Source organism: Oncorhynchus keta, chromosome 10 (genome assembly GCF_023373465.1).
Source record: "Oncorhynchus keta strain PuntledgeMale-10-30-2019 chromosome 10, Oket_V2, whole genome shotgun sequence".
Classification (NCBI taxonomy): domain Eukaryota; kingdom Metazoa; phylum Chordata; class Actinopteri; order Salmoniformes; family Salmonidae; genus Oncorhynchus; species Oncorhynchus keta.
The window spans coordinates 58,126,300-58,145,282 of NC_068430.1; the positions used below are offsets into that span (position 1 = coordinate 58,126,300).

The 18,983-nt window shown below is 43.7% G+C and overlaps 1 protein-coding gene across 1 annotated transcript in view; it reads right to left on the minus strand.

The window, feature by feature from the left end:
* Positions 1-18,983, minus strand: part of LOC118389044 (voltage-dependent calcium channel subunit alpha-2/delta-2-like) — an 87,393-nt gene that overhangs the window by 4,135 nt on the left and 64,275 nt on the right. Inside the window, 26 exon segments of the mRNA XM_052527351.1 lie at positions 246-328; positions 584-693; positions 773-896; positions 1,268-1,323; positions 6,097-6,149; positions 6,999-7,151; positions 7,499-7,570; positions 7,896-7,943; positions 8,063-8,154; positions 9,814-9,912; positions 11,303-11,406; positions 11,704-11,766; positions 11,878-11,968; positions 12,146-12,243; positions 12,456-12,516; positions 12,643-12,719; positions 12,934-12,995; positions 13,208-13,279; positions 13,959-14,030; positions 14,325-14,399; positions 14,484-14,558; positions 14,663-14,728; positions 17,064-17,153; positions 17,621-17,670; positions 18,010-18,088; positions 18,372-18,482. Of these exon segments, the coding sequence (XP_052383311.1) occupies positions 246-328; positions 584-693; positions 773-896; positions 1,268-1,323; positions 6,097-6,149; positions 6,999-7,151; positions 7,499-7,570; positions 7,896-7,943; positions 8,063-8,154; positions 9,814-9,912; positions 11,303-11,406; positions 11,704-11,766; positions 11,878-11,968; positions 12,146-12,243; positions 12,456-12,516; positions 12,643-12,719; positions 12,934-12,995; positions 13,208-13,279; positions 13,959-14,030; positions 14,325-14,399; positions 14,484-14,558; positions 14,663-14,728; positions 17,064-17,153; positions 17,621-17,670; positions 18,010-18,088; positions 18,372-18,482 (2,136 nt within the window).

Genomic DNA, 18,983 nt, shown 5'->3' on the forward strand with positions numbered 1-18,983 from the left:
GAGAAGACGCAGACTGAGAGGACTAGAGAACAACCACCTATATAATATATATCAAATAATAACAATAGGAAGTGATGCACAAGAGACCACAGTTGTGTCCCAAATGGCACCCTATTCCCTTTACAGGGCACTACTTTTGACCAGGGCCCATAGGACTCTGGTCAAAAGTAGTGTATTACTGTATATAAGGAAAAGGGTGCCAAGTGGGGGACACAGTATGTCTGGGGTACTAGAGAACTCCTTACCCAGATGTTGTAGTCCCAGCATTCGGTCGGGCCTCTCCGGTAGCGTGCAGAGTTCAACACCTCACAGGGATCCTCCTCCTGGACTGTTGGCCTGGGTTAAGGTCAGAGGGTCAACAAGGAAATGCAGTGACACTTTGGGCCTATATAGAGTCTTCTATATGGATACGATAACACCCAGTGATTCACTTATTTACAAAATGTAGGCTACAGCTAGCAATATTATCTAATAAGTCAATATATTAGGTTTTTGTAACATGCAGGAGATCATGCCCCCGTTTGTGGACAGCCTTTGTTCAGATTTGTAGACGTTGCAGTCCTGGTGACCAAATGAAGGATACACTCCGTTTTGACCTGGGTCAGTCTCTCAATCTCACAGGAGCTACAGGGCAGTGTCTCAGCCACCACAAACAGCAGGTTGGTGTTCTCTATCCTCTTAGCATGAAATAACCTACAACAGAGGAAAAGAGGTCACGTATTTGTACAAACATACACACACACACACATAAAACATGCATGAGTACACACACCTGGAGCAGTTCCCACAGTCCTGCAGCACATTGTATGAGTTGGTGGTGTTGGTGAAGTAGAACTGGCTTTGGATGGTCACACAGCTGCTCTCCTTCTGGTCAAACCCATCTGCCAGGACATCACCTGCAACAAAGGAGGAATGAAACACCCAGAAATGTTTTTTGTTTTGTTTAGGGTATCACGACACTTTATTTGGCAGTTGTGAAATGAGAGGGGGATACAGGCACGTGGGAGAAACAGTGGGAAAGGTGGACGCGGGGATTGAACCTTTGTCTACAGTGGGGAGCCAGCTTCATACATGTGACATGTACTGGGAGTGTTCATGTGTATATGTAAAAACACAGTGAGCTCCATTTCCAACAAGACAGCCCTGGCAATGTGCTGTCCCGTGTACACCAACTACTTTCCCATAGCATATGGAAACATATTCCCCTAACATGTCAGCTTTGGAGAAAGGCACACATACAGCACAATAATAAGAAATGTGCACCAACCTGTGTAGAGCCAACTGTTGTAGGCCAGTCCATAGAGCAGCTGCTGGACTACAGACCTGATACAGATGAATCAGGTAACAACACACAGTGAGAGGGAAGCTGAGCCGGGGGGGGGGTTCTACTACCAAGGATAATTTTGCTATCTAACTTTGATATTTTTTTTTTTTAAGTGTCCCAAAAATATTTGAAATAAAATATTTGATGAAAGAAATAGTTGGCCCTACTGCCATTGGCCCATCAAACGCATTGAATAACAGATTCACTACATGGAACAACAGTTCATATTTCCTCTCATCAATCTACACACAATACTCCGTAATGACAAAGCAACAAAAAAAATCTACATTTTGTCTGTGAGTATAACAGAACTGATATTGCAGGCGAAAACCTGAGGAAAATCCAACTAGGAAGTGCCGTTTTTCCTGAAAGCTCTCTGTTCCATTCTATGCCTTCCCTCCATTTAAAGGGATATCAACCATATTTATTTTCCTATGGCTTCCTCATGGTGTGAACAGTCTTTAGACATAGTTTCAGGCTTTTATTTAAAAAAATGAGTGAGAAAGATTCAGATCGCGTCAGAGGTTGGCAGGGTGCCAGCAGCGTTTTTCATACACAACAGAAGAAGCTACAGTCCGGTTGACATATTATCGATTATTTATTAAATAAAACAACTTTAGGATTGATTATAAAAACGTTTGACATGTTTCTCACAAACTTTACGGATACTATTTGGAATTTTCGTCTGCCCCACTGTGACCTCTCGAGCCTGTGGATTTATGAAAATAACGCGCCAACCAAATGGAGGTATTTTGGATATAAAAATAATCTTTATGGAACAAAAGGAACATTTAATGTGTAACTGGGAGTCTCATGAGTGCAAACATCCGAAGATCACCAAAGGTAAGCGATTCATTTTATTGCTTTTCTGACTTCTCTACTTTGCTGCTAGGTGTATGTAATTTTTTGTCTACTGAGAGAGATGTTCTTACATAAATGCTTGATTGTCACGTTCTGACCTTAGTTCCTTTGTTTTGTCTTTTGTTTTAGTATGGTCAGGGCGTGAGTTGGGTGGGTTGTCTATGTTAGTTTTTCTATTTCTGTGTTTGGCCTGATATGGTTCTCAATCAGAGGTAGCTGTCAATCGTTGTCCCTGATTGAGAACCATATTTAGGTAGCCTGTTTTCCTTTGTGTTTTGTGGGTGGTTATTGTCAGTATTTGTGTGTCTGCACCAGACAGAACTGTTTCAGTTTTCACTTTGTTGTTTTGTATTTTGAAGTGTTCTTTTTTCATTAAATAAGATGAACACTTACCACGCTGCGCTTTGGTCCTCTCCTCCTTCCACCTACAACGAGAATCATTACAGAACCACCCACCATAAAAGGACCAAGCATCGTGGTAACAGGCAGGAGCAGCGATCACAGGACTCCTGGACATGGGAGCGAGATCTGGACTATGTCACAACTTGGGAGGAGATAGACAGGTGGTCGGTCGACCCAGGGAGAGTGCCGGAGCCCGCCTGGGATTCTCTGGAGCAGTGTGAGGAGGGATACCGGCGAATGGAGTTGACACGAGGAAGCCCGAGAGGCAGCCCCAAAAATGTATTGGGGGGTGGCACACGGGGAGTGTGGCGGAGGCAGGTAGGAGACCTGCGCCAACTTCCCATGCTTACCGGAGGGAGAGAGGGACCGGGCAGGCACCGTGTTATGCCGTGAGGCACACGGTGTCCCCGGTGCGTGTGCATAGCCCGGTGCGGTACATCCCAGCTCCTCGTATCTGCCGGGCTAGAGTGGGCATCGAGCCAGGTGCCATGAAGCCGGCTCAGCGTATCTGGTCTCCAGTGCGTCTCTTCGGGCCAGTGTACATGGCACCAGCCCTGCGTATGGTGTCCCCGGTTCGCCAGCACAGCTGGCTATGGGGAGAATTCTACCAGGTAGGGTTGGGCAGGCTCGGTGCTCGAGACCTCCTATGCGCCTTCACGGTCCGGTCTATCTGGTGCCACCTCCACATACCAGCCCTCCGGTGGCAGCCCCCGGCACCAGGCTGTCTCTCCGTCTTCTGCCTACAGGTGCTCCCACCTGTCCAGCGCTGCCAGAGCCTTCCTCCTCTCCAGCGCTGCCAGAGTCTCCCGTCTGTCCTGAGCTGCCAGAGTCTCCCGTCTGTCCTGAACTGCTAGAGTCTCCCGTCTGTCCTGAGCTGACAGAGTCTCCCGTCTGTCCTGACCTGACAGAGTCTCCCGTCTGTCCTGAGCTGTCAGTCAGCCAGGAGCTGCCAGAGCCGTCAGTCAGCCAGGAGCTGCCAGAGCTGCCTGTCACGCCGGTGATGCCAGAATCACCCTTCATTCCGGAGCTGCCGGAGTCTCCCGCCTGTCCGGCGCTGCCGGAGTCTCCCACGTGCCCGGAGCTGCCGGAGTCTCCCGCCTGTCCGGAGCTGCCGGAGTCTCCTGCCTGTCCGGAGCTGCCGGAGTTTCCCGCCTGTCCGGCACCGCCGGAGTCTCCCGCCTGTCACGTTCTGTCACGTTCTGACCTTAGTTCCTTTGTTTTGTCTTTTGTTTTAGTATGGTCAGGGCGTGAGTTGGGTGGGTTGTCTGTGTTAGTTTTTCTACGATTTTCTATTTCTGTGTTTGGCCTGATATGGTTCTCAATCAGAGGCAGCTGTCAATTGTTGTCCCTGATTGAGAACCATATTTAGGTAGCCTGTTTTCCTTTGTGTTTTGTGGGTGGTTATTTTCAGTCTTTGTGTGTCTGCACCAGACAGAACTGTTTCAGTTTTCACTTTGTTGTTTTGTATTTTGAAGTGTTCATTTTTCATTAAATAAGATGAACACTTGCCACGCTGCGCTTTGGTCCTCTCCTCCTTCCACCTACGACGAGAATCGTTACATTGGTATGCTTTTGCCGAAAAGCTATTTTGAAATCTGAAACGCCAGGTGGATTAACAACAAACTAAGCTGTGTTTTGCTATGTTGCACTGGTGATTTCATGAAAATGAAATATTTTTAGTAATTTAATTTGAATTTGGTGCTTTGCAATTCTGTGGAAGTTGACGAAAATGATCCCGCTAAAGGGATAGGTGCACCAAGAGGATCTCTCTGTACTTTGCTCTGTTCATCTTTCCCTCGATCCTGACTAGTCTCCCCACAGCATGATGCTGCTACCACGTTTCTCCATAGGGATGGTGCCAGGTATCCTCTAGATGTGACGCTTGGCATACAGGCCAAAGAGTTCAATCTTGGTTTCATCAGAACAGAGAATCTTGTTTCTCAATGTCATAGTCCTTCAGGTGCCTTTTGGCAAACTCCAAGCGGGCTGTCATGTGCCTTTTACTGAGGGGTGGCTTCCGTCTGACCACTCTACCATAAAGTCCTGATTGGCAGAGTGCTGCAGAGATGGTTATCCTTCTGGAATATTCTCCCATCTCCACAGAGTAACTCTGGAGCTCTGTTAGGGTGACCATCAGGTTCTTGGTCACCTCTCTGACCAAGCCCTTCTCCCGCGATTGCTCAGTTTGGACAGGCGGCCTGCTTGGAAGACTCTTGCCTCAGCACAATCCTGTCTCAAGCTCTACATACAATTCCTTCGACCCCATGGCTTGGTTTTTGCTCTGATATGCACTGCCAACTGTGAGACCTTACATAGACAGGTGTGTGCCTTTCCAAATCATGATCAATCAATTGAACTTACCACAGGTGGACTCCAATCAACTTGTAGCAACATCTCAAGGATGATCAATGAAAACAGGATGCAACTGAGCTCAATTTCGAGTCCCATAGCAAAGGGTCTGAATACTTATGTAAATTAGGTATTTCTGTTCTTTATTGTTAATAAATTTGCACTTTTTATTTCTTTTTCCGGCTTTGTCATTATGGCATATTATGTGTAGATTGATATCCATTTTAGAATAAGGGTGTAACATAACAAAATGTGGAAGAAGGGAAGGTGTCTGAATACTTTCCGAATGCACTGTATACTTCCATTCATTTTTTCAACTGGTACTAGGAGACCTTCAACAAGTCTTGTGAGGCCTATAGGCATCCTAGAGCAAAACAACCGACATGTACGTGTTCGTTAGTCTCACCTTTCCACAGAGGCGTCATATTAGTGTGTTGCTCAAACTGTTCGGACACTACAGCCAAAAGTTAGCAGATCAGCTGTACTGACTTTAGACCAGACCCAAGACGCTTGTGAGAGGAGAACACCATCATCGTGTTCTTGAGAGTCTCATCTTTCCATAGAGGGGTCATAATAGTTTGTACACTACAGACGATTCTGTGAGAAGACCGATTTTTGTGGTGTCTCATGGTCTGATAAACACCGCTCTGGCTCTGTCACCTTTCACCGCAGATGCGGAAGTGCGAAATAGGCAGATGCGGTGGATTGAGACGCATCCAATGCCAAAAACATATCTCTAGCTTAAACTGACAGATTCTTATGGGGATTTTTTTATTAGCCTAATGAGATTTCTGCGGGGGCAATCAACAACAACGTTTTGGTAAACAGCTGTGGGATGGAGCTGGAGAAATCTAACTACTCTCAAATTCAAACACGGAGCTATGGATGCAAGGACTGACCATGCATTAGATCAAAATTATATTCCTATTTTGAAGTTACACAGTACTCGTTTATTCATTATATTGTTAAACAAGGTTTTATTTTGGCTTGTGATGGAGTAAGAAAGTTGAACTATTTCTAAGTTATATTCTCCAAGAATCTATGGCTGTATCATTCCAAAAATGTATGTACTAATCCCAGATTATCCCTTTAAAGGGTTACGTTTCATACAACTTGTTCTTTAGGTCATGTGATCTGTGCTAAAATAGAGATAGTCTCACCATGCTGCCGCCGATGTCCACCAGGCCAGACTGAGCATGTCTGCGATGGAGGGCTAGACACAACACATTGGGGACCAGGAGGACAGGAGAAGAAAAGAGAACACAAGGAGAAGCCATTACTCACTGAAAGATTTAGAATAAGTACGTCCCAAACGCTATAGTGCACTACTTTTGACCAGAGCCTTATGAGGTTGAAGTTGATAGCCCCTTCCAGAAACAACCTTTAGCCCCCCTACACTCTTTAAAAAAAGGTGCTATCTAGAACCGAAGGGGGTTCTTTGGCTGTACCCATAGGAGAACCCTTTGACGAACCCTTTTTGGTTCCAAGTACAACCGTTTTGGGTTCCATTTACAGAGCCTTCGGAAAGTATTCAGACCCCTTGAATTTTTACACAGCCTTAATCGAAAATTCAAAATAAGTATTTAATACATTTTAGAATAAGGCTGTAACCTAACAAAATGTGGAAAAAGTCAAGGGGTCTGAATACTTTCCGACGGCACTGTGGAACCCTTTCTGTAGAGGGATCTACATGGAACCCAAAACGGTTCTACCTGGAACCAAAAATAGTTATTGTATGGGGCCAGCCGAAGAACCCTTTTGGAACACTTTTTTTTAAGAGTTTCCCACTAAGGGACTTGTTAGATCTGAGGGCATAAACAATGTTGTGGTAGCTGCATCTTTGATAGGCTACGTGGAATAGTTAGTCGTTTTCTCTGGGCCTGTATCCACCTGTAAAACGTCTCAGAGTAAGAGTGCAGATCTAGGATCAGAACCCCGTGGAAAATGCAAAACTGATCCTAGATCAGCACTCCTATTCTGAAACACTTCACAAATATGGACCCTGGAGATTAAATAAGGTAAGTAAGGTAAGGTAAGACTGCCCTGGTCCTTGAACTCTCACCACAAAGATGCCCCTGGGTGCTGCCCCTGTGTGGCTGCTGCTGACTGGCTCACATGCTGACTGGTACTGAAAAGACTGCCGGCGGGCATAGATGGAGTTGTTATACAGCGCGTGCATAAGATAGGGGTCCACATCACCAAAGAAAAGGCCCACCTAGAACAGAAAGATACTGGGATAACTGACAGGCAGGTAGAAAAGATCTTCGTCAGACCTCCATATCTTTAATACACAGATCTATCATTCAATATATTTGATAACAATCCGTCTGTATTATTTGCACACTGAGCTATAGCAAAAAATAAGGGTAAGGCTTTGTGACTGGTCTGCACCTATTAAAACGAATGGGAGTCAAATAATACAGACTAAATGTTATAATTGTAACATACAGCTTTTAAAGAATCTCTCAATATCTTCGATAATCAACTTTATTGTGCTATTTGACCATTTAGAGATTGTGTAAGATGACATGGTTGGTACCTACTGACGTTTACCCTCCATACCTTTTTCCAGTGATCCCTCTGGTTGGACATCACCAGGAAGCCACCATCGTCAATCAGATAGCAGAGTAAGTCCTAGGGACAGGGAATTGTATTGGAGTATTATATCACTACTGACAGGCACATACAGACAGACTCTCACACTCTCTCTTATTCTCTCTGTCACACAGACCAGCACTGGACACACACACAAACAAATCATGCCATAATTCCCCAGACGCTTGGTTGACATGAACTAGTCAAACTGTATGTGTGTGTAGGTTGTGTCTGGTTGGGTACTGTGACAGCAGTTTGTACAATTTTGGTATTTGGCATTTTTATTAGGAACCCCATTAGCTGTTGCAAAAGCAGCAGCTACTCTTCCTGGGCTAGGGCTATGTGAAAGGAGATTAATTCTTACATCAGTGTTGACTTCGCAGTCCATCTCACAACTTCTGGATGGCCCACACTGTACAAAGGAAGTCAGAGTCACCATAACATAATAACGTTAGACTGGATCTGTTCAAGTCACTTGACAGAAGTCACATAGAGGACTGATCATTTTTTACCCAGCCTTTCATACTGTACCTTTTGCGAGCCTTGACGACTGTCAGACACGTTGCTGGCCAAGATCTTGAACTTGTCTACCCATGCTTCCAAGTCTAGCTTCACCCCCACCACTGGTCATCAGGAGAGTTCAAACAAAACCATGAGACCAGAGCATGAAAGATAGAGATAACAGAAGAGTAAGAGAGAGCCCATTAAAGGAGGAGGCCTTGCTCTGCTCCCGTTGCCAGTGAATTCATGATTCAGAAATCCGCAAAGTGTGGACAAATTCATTGTTTTATTGAAAGCGTACAGCCAAATTAGTTATTTTTGTCAAAAGTACTATCGGTTTTGAGTCAGGAAATGTGTACTTTTCCACCCAAAACACTTGTGATGATTTAAAAACATAATTTTATGTAGCCAACTGCCACAGCAGTGGAGATGGGTAACAACTGCGCATGTGCATTCTCAGGGAATCCCTGCTGCTTCAAAATATTCTGATATGCCCTAAATAAATGTCTGAGAAGTGAAGATAGCGTTACACATTAGTTATACAGAGTAAACAACACCCTACAAATATGTCTGACGACAAAATACTTGCGAGTGGTGAAGAAAACTACTGGAGGTAGTTTCTTCTTCGCCCGCTTTGATGTGGGCTCTTGTTCTCTGTGGCGGATGTGAGCAAGACATTTAAGCGTGTTAACCCTCGCAAGGCTGCCGGCCCTGAAGGAATCTCTAGCCACGTCCTCAGAGCATGCTCAGACCAGCTGGCTGGAGTGTATAAGGACATATTCAATCTCTCCCTATCCCAGTCCGCTGTCCCCACTTGCTTCAAGATGTCCACAATTGTTCATCTACCAAAGAAGGCAAAGGTAACTGAATGAAATGGCTATTGCCCCGTGGCACTCACTTCTGTCATCATGAAGTGCTTTGAGAGGCTAGTTAAAGATCATATATATCACTTCTACCTTGTGGTTGTGGTTTTGAAGTGGGTAGCAGCAGTGGAGTCTGAGAAAGCAGCTTTACATGCTTCTCCAATGTGATCACATGCCAGCATGGAACAGTGTTCAGCGATAGCTAATGTCATGGTGGCCTCAGCCTTTTTTGCAGAGTAAATATTTTAACCATAAATGGCAGCTTGTTTTGGTGGAACTGTCATAAGGCTTTGCCTTTTGAGTATGTTTTTGAGTTGTCATGTGTTTTTACATCACTATGTTTGGCGTAGAAATCAGCCCGTGTATCAACTTCATAAAATAATTAGATAAAATAATAGCAAATGTTTTAGATGGAAAAGTACACATTCCCTGACTCAAAACCGATAGTAATTTTGACAAAAATAGCTAATTCGGCCATACGCTTTCAACAAAACAAAACATTCGCCCATACTGGCAACGGATCAGAGCGAGGCCTGCATCCAGCAACTTCATGAGTAACATGACCCATTTTTTCAGCTGTTTCAGTACAGCAGTACAGCACTACAGGGGAGGGAGAGGACAACATCCACTGAACTAGTTTCAATTTATGGAATCACTTGGGTGTTGTGGGATTTTGGGTGAACTTCTACTTTAAGAAGATGGAGCAGGACAAAGCAACCAGGATCTGAGGCCATTAGAGTTGCAAAATCCCAGTTACTTCCCCCTAAATTCCCAGGTTTTCCAGAAATCCTGGTTGGAGGATTCCAGATTTCCTGGGAATTTGGGGAAAGTTCCTGGAATTTTGCCACACTAGAGAACATTGGCATTAACAGATATCACCTCCTCCAATTACTTTAATCATAACCAAAACAGCTTTACCTGCCGGTTTCAGGTTCTTGCCTCCCAGGTTGACTTCCACGGCAGTGCTGACCAGGATTCCGATGGTGCCGTTCTCCGAGGTCACCGGATCATCCATGGCTATGACAAAGGTTAACAGGATCAAAGTTCATGCAAACAGAAAGCAGTGATTTGATCTGTGATATCCTGACACGTAACAAAAATGTGTGAATCACTTATTTTCATGTTATATGAGTGAAATGTCTTTAAATGCCTACAACATGCTTGCTATCTAAAAACCTGACTTTTATCTCCAAGGTCATATATACTACATGGTCAAAGGTATGTGGACACCTGCTCGTCGAACATCTCATTACAAAATCATGGGAATTAATATGGAGTTGGTCCCTCTGCTGCTATAACAGCCTCCACCTTCCTGGAAAGGCTTTCCACTAGATGTTGGAACATTGCTGCAGGGATTTGCATCCATTCAGCCATTCATTCAGTAAGTCGCTCTGGATAAGAGCGTCTGCTAAATGACTTAAATGTAAATGTAATTCAGCCACAGGAGCATTAGTGAGGTCGGGCACTGATGTTGGGCGATTTGGCCTGGCTCACAGTTGGCTTTCCAATTCATCCCAAAGGTATTAGATGGGGTTGAAGTCAGGGCTCTGTGCAGACCAGTTATGTTCTTCTATACCGACGTCGACAAACCATTTCAGTATGGACCTCGGTTTGTGCACAGAGCTGAAAAATGAAAGAGCCTGCTCCCAAACTGTTGCCACAAAGTTGGAAGCAAGAATCGTCTAGAATGTCATTGTATGTTGTAGCCTTAATATTTCCCTTCAATGGAACTAAGGGGCCGAGCCCGAACCATGAAAAGCAGCCCCAGACATTAATCCTCCTCCACCAAACTTTACAGTTGGCACTATGCATTCAGGCAGGTAGCATTCTCCTGGCATCTGCCAAACCCAGATTCATCCGTCGGACTGCCAGATGAAGCGTGATTCATCACTCCAGAGAACGCGTTCCCACTGCTCCAGAATCCAATGGCGGCGAGCTTTACACCATTCCAGCCAATGCATTGCATTGCGCTTGGTGATCTTAGGCTTGTGTGCAGCTGCTCAGCCATGAAAACCAATTTCATGAAGCTCCCAACGAACAGTTATTGTGCTGACGTTGCTTCCAGAAGCAGTTTGGAACACGGTAATGAGTGTTGCAACCGGGGACAGACGATTTTTACACGCTACTCGCTTCAGCACTCGGTGGTCCCGTTCTGTGAGTTTGTGTGGCCTACCACCTCGCGACTGAGCCGTTGTTGCTCCTAGACATTTCATCTTCACAATAACAGCATTTACAGTTTACCAAGGCAGCACTAGTAGGGCAGACATTTTATAAACTGACTTGTTTGAAATGTGGCATCCTATGACGGTGCCACATTGAAAGCCACTGAGCTCTTCAGTACGGGCCATTCTACTGCCATTGTTTGTAGCGTATATCAGTGTAGCGTATATCAGTGAGTGTTACTCACAGGCTCTGGGTGGAGCTCTGAACATATAGCCCTTGTTGTCAAGGCTGCGGCGGTAGTAGTTAGAGTTGAAGGGCTCAGGGTCCTCATCCCACGACTCAGCAGCCCTGGGAAGCACAGGACAACTCACATTCAAGCAGTATTGGTTGAGTATTCAAGCAATATTGCTCGAGTAATGCTTGAGTATTCAAGCAGTATTGCTCGAGTGATGCTTGAGTATTCAAGCAGTATTGCTTGAGTATTCAACAGTATTGCTTGAGTAATGCGTAAGTATTCAAGCATACTCACATTCAACTGCCATAATGCTCACAGACAGGAAAGGCATGCAATTATTAACAAACAAACAAACACGGTATATTTTATTAGCCAGAGTGATATCTGTAACTACTCAGAGACACACTCACGAGTTGGGGAAGACCCGGGTTACCCCTCCATCTGTGGCTGCAAATAATGCCAGGAAACCATACCTGAAGCAAAAAGTCATTTAATTCACTCAGACGTTTCACATATTGTTATCATTCAAATGAATTGGTTTTAATATCAATGAAATAGGGCAATTATTTGTTGAATTCACTCACGTTTGGATATCCTTGTTCTTCCACACTCTAGATGCTAGCTGCCAGATGATTCCAGAATCCAAGATCAGGTTGTGAATGAGGCCTTGATCACCTGTAAACACACACAGTTAATGTAACCCGTCAGGCTTTATAAAATATCATAGGTGAAAAAAATGTGCTTTTTGCACACTTCCATGTCATCTTCAGCAGTTCAAAGCTGGTGTAGTATGGTGAATGGCATGGCCCTAACCACTCTACAAACTCATTGACATAAAGAAGAGAAACTCACAGTCTTCAGATTCTGGTGTGATCTCCACCATGAGAGATAGGAAGTTCTCCAGGAACTGTGTGTTGTTGTCAGAGATGTGCAGACGCTTGCAGTATTCCCTAAAATAGGAATGGTTAGACAGAGATGAGATTACACACACAAAACTCTCTCACACACACACACACACACACACACACACACACACACACACACACACACACACACACACACACACACACACACACACACACACACACACACACACACACACACACACACACACACACACACACACACACACACACACACACACACACACACATCTCTGTACCTGGGAGCCAGGAACACGTGTCCCCCTGATTCAAAGGAGCTGGGCAGCAAAGATTGCAGATCTGCAACAGACAGAAAAAGTAATCAACCGCCCATTTCATCGAGATCAGTGTCATCAAGCCGCACATAACGCCCTGGACCTGAGCTAAAGGGAGACAGCGACTTTCTGGGTGGGCAGTGATACTCACACTGGAGCTGCAGCATCACATCACTCAGGTCTGCCTGGATGTAGTATTCACTGTAGGGCGGCAGTACCAGGCCCAGACTACAAGGGGGAAGCATCCCCAACAGAAAACAAAGGAAAGTAATCAAAGTCTGAGGCTCAATAGAAGACACTACTGCCATTAAGCAGCTAGGTATAGAGTCCGTCCACCTACACTCTCAAACTTGTCATCTTCAGCAGTTCATATCCTATTGCTATGGTTACAATTACTAATCCTCTACCCTTCAACCCACACCTCCATCTCCTGCCTCCTCACCTGTAGTCTGTACCATTGATGGGTGTCCAGGTGTAACTCCGAACTCCCTCATCTATGTATCGCTGCAATGAAGGGGGAAAAGCCACATATTAAAATAGGTTTGCGTGTACGCTTACACGTAAGTGTGTTGATCAACCATACATGATCATGGCTGTTGGGTTACTGGGGTTGACAAAGTCATTACTGTGAATTAAGTGTGAAGTGAAGTATACCTGATATATTGCCGAGGTGTGAAGTAATTAACAAATACACACACACACATACACACACTTGCCTCATCAATTGATTTTACAAGCGTCTTAATCTGCATGTCACCCGGTCTGCCATCAATCATATGTTTGCGGATCTGGAATGTAGAGATAGTATGTTACCTACGCAGTGTTCAGTGTTTAATTGCTATATTGTAATTACTTCGCCACTATAGCCTATTTATTGCCTTTACCTCCCTTGTCCTACCTCATTTGCACACACTGTATATAGACTTTTTCTACTGTATTATTGACTGTATGTTTGTTTATTCCATGTGTAACCCCGTGTTGCTGTATGTGTTGAACTGCCTTGCTTTATCTTGGCCAGGTCGCAGTTGTAAATGAGAAGTTGTTCTCAACTAGCCTACCTGGTTAAATAAAGGTGAAATTATTATTATTATTTATTTAAAATACGCTGTCGCATCTCTACGATCTAACCCAAGAACATGTTTTAGAAAAGTAATCTCAGTAGGAAATATGCTAACATGATTGCCATTCGTGGCTAGATAGCTATCTAAATTGGTTGCCTAGCAACACGCATCTTAAGAAGATTCTTAAGGAGATATTTGAGAAGTTCGTTAAGAAAATCATTGAATTTTAAAATATTGTTGAGGAATTGATTTTACAAACTATCCTATGAACTTCTTGTTTTTTTTCTTAAGAAACTTCTTAAGTTCTTGCGTAAGAAGTGTTTTGTGAATCTGGGCCCAGGTGTTCTTAATGTTTTGTATAATCAGTGTATATAGTTTATGGCACAGTGCATGTCATTATACTCACTTCCTGTTTGGAACTGTCCTCCACCTCAGCATCCAGGAAGTCAAGTGTTACAGGCTCTGGTAGGTCGAGCAGCTGTTGCGAAAAAGCACCAGTCACATTAGGGATATCACAGCATCCCCATGTTTAACAGTAACACATTCAGTTGAATACATTTCAGTTGCATTCTATTTTCAGTTTAATACATGCAGTGGCAATCTTATCTCAGCTAATTGGAATGACATGCAATAAGCAGTACACACTAGGTTCTATATCCAACCTACATCCAACCACATTCACTTTGTATAAAATCGAAATCTACAATCTATTTACAATGCTCCCTATAAACTGCACAGTGATCTTTCAATGGGGGAATAAAGTATACATAACCTTTGGGTGAAGGTTCGGATGCAGGAGAAGGTATCCATTTGGGTCAATGGCGTATATGTACCCATTGGCTCCAAGCTGCAACGGTACGGAGCAGAGAATCAATTATTACTTGTGTGCATGCAAGCGTGCGTGAAGTAAGATGTGATGCGGTATACTGACGTTGTATCGGGGCGTCAGCTTTTTGATTTCGTCCAGATGCACGTCCACCCCCATGACACCTAATATGAGCTGATTCTGTGGAGAAAACAACCAGTAAAAACAAAACACTCACAGAAATTGTGATTCATTGAAGAAAGATTGTCGATTAGGTCAACGTGAACTGTTTTAAATGACTGCACCTGTGAGTTTCCATCCACGGTGAGATTAAAAACAGGCATGGTCCCAGTAAAAACAAGTCCCAGACCCTACATAGAAACAAGAGAAACAGAAGAACAAAACTGTAAGTGTTTTCCCTAATAATCCTCCCCCACACTACCAACATAAGAGATCATAATCCAGGCCTAGGCTTAATCTGTGTCTAGGAAACTGCCCCAATGTGTCTACATTGAGCAATGGCAACTGACTATATGATTACAGGAGATTGTAATGATTAGAAATCAGATGGGGATATATTATCATCCACCTTCAGAACACCTGTCAGGGTCGATGCCGGAGATGAGAAGCAGGTACGGGGAGTCAAACATTGAATCGGGAATAGACATAGAACAAAACAGGACCAGCATTAGCACACGGGTAAACAAGGACGTATGACAATCAATGCAGAAGCAGGGAACAGAGCGGGGAACCAGACAGATATAGGGAACGTAATGACAAAGATGATTGTGTCCAGGTGAGTCCAACAATCGCTGATGTGCGTGACGGGGGGGGGACGGCAGGTGTGTGTAATGATGATGGCAGGAGTGCCTAATGCTGAGGAGCTTGGCTCCCTCGAGCGCCAGGGGAGAAGAGTGGAAGCAGGCGTGACAGCCCTCAATGGTATGTCTCTGTCAGTGGACTATGTGTATATACTGCAGGGTCAACTGCCCCTTTAGAATCAACTTCTCTGGTTTTAAAACAGCCTATGTGGCATCGATATGAGTCAGAAACATTAATTATAGTGTCAAAATTGACTACAAGGTGTAAATAGGATAGTTTTGGTCATGAAGTCAGTCTCGTCCAAATTTGAGTTTGGTAAGTGACTGCGTCATGACTTACTTGAGGGTTTGGTTTGGATTATAATTCTGTCAACATTTCTTGCCCCCTTTTGCCTTTTAACACATGGTGCCACCATCATTTTTGTTGAAAATACTGGGCGGGTTCGCGTTGTATGGCCCGGTGCCCTGGGTGGACAGAGAACTCTCCTTAGGAGGACCAATGGAATGGTCGAAAATGAGCAAACCCCGCCCACCCGGGGCACTCAAAACCAGTGGTGTAAAGTACTTAAGTAAAAATACTTTAAAGTACTACTTAAGTCGTTTTTTTGGGCTATCTGTACTTTATATTTTTATTTTTGACAACTTTTACTTTTAATGCACTACATTCCTAAAGAAATTAATGTACTTTTTACATTTCAAATGCTTATCAGGACAGGAAAATGGTCCAATTCACGCACTTATCAAGAGAACATCCCTGGTCATGCCTACTGCCTCTGATCTGGTGGTCTCACTAAACAAAAATGCTTCATTTGTAAATGATGTCTGAGTGTTGGAGTGTGAGCCTGGCTATCCGTAAATTTTAAAAACAAGAAAATGGTGCCTCTGATTTGCTTAATATAAAGAATGTGAAATTCTACTTTTACTTTTGATACATTTTATATTTTAGCAATTACATTTACTTTTTATACTTAAGTATATTTAAAACCAATTACTTTTAGACATTTACTCAAGTAGTATTTTGCTGGGTGACTTTCATTTTTACTTGAGTCATTTTCTATCAAGGTATCTTTACTTTTACTCATGTATAATAATTGAGTAGTCTACTTTTTCCACCACTGCGCAAAACGAACTCACCCACTGGAACCTCTTCCCCAGACAAGACGTGTGGTTAGTAGCTACTCTAGAGAAAATGGGCTTCCAGAAAGTTGTTCAACAATCTTGGGCAGATGGCCAGGATATGGATTACATCCGACTAGTTTATTCTTGGGCTGTCAACCATCAAACAGCTACATGTCATTATAGGCTACGCTGCCATGATACTAGGCTGTGATACTGTGATGTAACTAACTAAATACATAGCCTCTCGCTTATTGGTAATGTCAGAGAAAGATTTGCAAAGACATTGTTGAACCTGAATAAAGGTTTTATCCCTGCTAGCTAACATTAGCTAGCTAGCTAGCTCATAACCAAGCAAACAACATGTTTGATGCATGGTACCAGCTTGCTTTCAATGTTTCAACTCCAAATGGCGAGCTACTTTCCTTGTTTGTTGTGATTGAGTGGCAAAGACAAACCCAAAGCAAGACCCACCTCAAACCACACCCCCAAGACAACTCTTGTTTGCCTTCAGTCTTGGCCGCTAGCATTTCTTAATGAGCATTGATAAAGAATGTGGCCAAAGCAGGAAGTGCAGTCGCCCTTTAAGCCCAATGTAGATGAATTAGCATGAGTGCCAGTCTGTTTGTGCTATCATGCCAACTCTTTGTCACTCAATGTCATACCAAACAGCGACTGACTGCAATGAAGTTGGCATGATTGCACAAACAGACTGGCATTCAGGCTATAGATTAGATATAGCTGAATGTTCAGAGCTAGGTGACCTCACCAAGGCATCCTGATAGACATTGGTCCACTGAACCTGCTTGGCACGGCTGCCTGCCAGGACCATGGGGCGGCCCAGCACATCCAGGTACTCCTGGTAACAACACACAGGAATAGCAAACAGTCAGGCATCAGCTGTGTAGCAATTCTGATGTTACACATTCTGTAGCTTGTGTCCCAAATGGCACTGTATTCCAGTTATAGTGCACTACTTTGGACCAGGGCACACAGTGCTCTGGTTAAAAGTAGTGCACTATGTAGAAAATAGGGTACCATTTGGGACACATCCATGCTGATGTTACACAGGAAACTGAAAAGTATTTCACATGACTACGTGCTGTTGCTGATGGAAAGATGCTCAGTGGAGTTTGTCTAACTTGATATCTTTGCCTGTCATCCAGCTGTAAGTGAAAACACTTCAGAGTAATAACCGCAGGGTAATAATATATACGCTACAGTAGAGTCCGTCTCCGGCAAACAACAACAATTCCAGGAAGCAGTGCCAGGAGGAGAACTGGCTGACCCAGGATCAGCTGTGTAAGAGGCACTAGACAAACCCACCTGGGTGTTAATCCTTATGGCACAGATGGAGCGGATCTCAAAATAGAAACCTAGAGGGAGAGCAGAGAGAGAGTTGGAGAGGAGAGAGAGAGAGAGAGGGGGATAAAAAGAGAGATAGGAGGAGAAACAGAGCTCACAATTATGGCACAGTTGAGGGAGAGTGAAGATGGATGTTGTGTATTAGGCGCTTATAACCTAGGCTAGGGGTTATAAACTGAAAGGCTACAGTAACTTCTCTTAAGCAAACAAGTGTCATGTTTATTAGGGCACAAGGAAATGAAAACGGCCATTTTGTTACAATCCCCTACTGCATCTATTTTTGGACAAGTTAAAAGGGATCTTCACTGATGCTGGTTAGGAAAAATAGCCCCTGCACAGATCCCACTCACCTTTATTGGCACACGCAATCCATTGCAAGGGTGTGACATCATAGTTGTGCTGCCCCACAGAGAATGTAAAGACCCGCACCTTAGGAGAAAGAGAATTCAAAGAACCCATTCATCTTTATTCTGGGACATTAACACAGAGATACACGGCCAACTGTGATGTCCATTGTGGTATATCCTTTGACCAGAAATCCCATTTGGAAGATTCCTGTAATCAGGAGGAAATAAGCAGGAATGTTTTAAGCCCTGGTGATGCCTTTATGGATTCCAAGAATGAAGTCATCAATAAATAAGGAAGAATGAAGTTACCAATGAAATAGTGATTGAAATGTTTTGTGTGTGTGTTTTGTTTCTGAGAAACAGACCGTTTTGTTGGGCCAATTGTACTGCTCAAAGATGTCCTGAGCTCGATCCTCTCCTCCATCAGTGAACAGCATGATTATTTTATTGCAGTGAGCTCGCGGGACATTCGTCTTCTAGAAAGAGAAACAGAAAGAGTGTGTGCTAACATTAATACAAAACACAGCAAGTGAATGATTAACGCAGAAAGTAAATATGTGACGAATAAAGCAGGCAAGAGGGCCAAAGGGCACCCTATTTAAAAATAGGGATCTGGTAAAAAGTAGTGCACTATATAGGGAATAAGATGAGCTGCTCCCCTAATATGGCTTTCACTATGATGCCCTACAAAGGCAATGAGTAGTAACTATGCAAACAGTGAAACTGAGAAAAGATTTCTTAAAGTGTATTTGCTGTCCAGCCAAATTCAGCATGTTGTAGGTAGATACAGTATGTGATAATGCACTGATGTATTATCTTATTATGAAGTAATGTGTTATGCATATCAACCATGACCACTGATTTGACCTATGACCCATAAAATGCAGATACTGCACTCTGCCTTTGTATGACCTTAAACAACTATACTGAACAAAAATAGAAACGCAACATGCAACAATTTAAACGATTTTACTGAG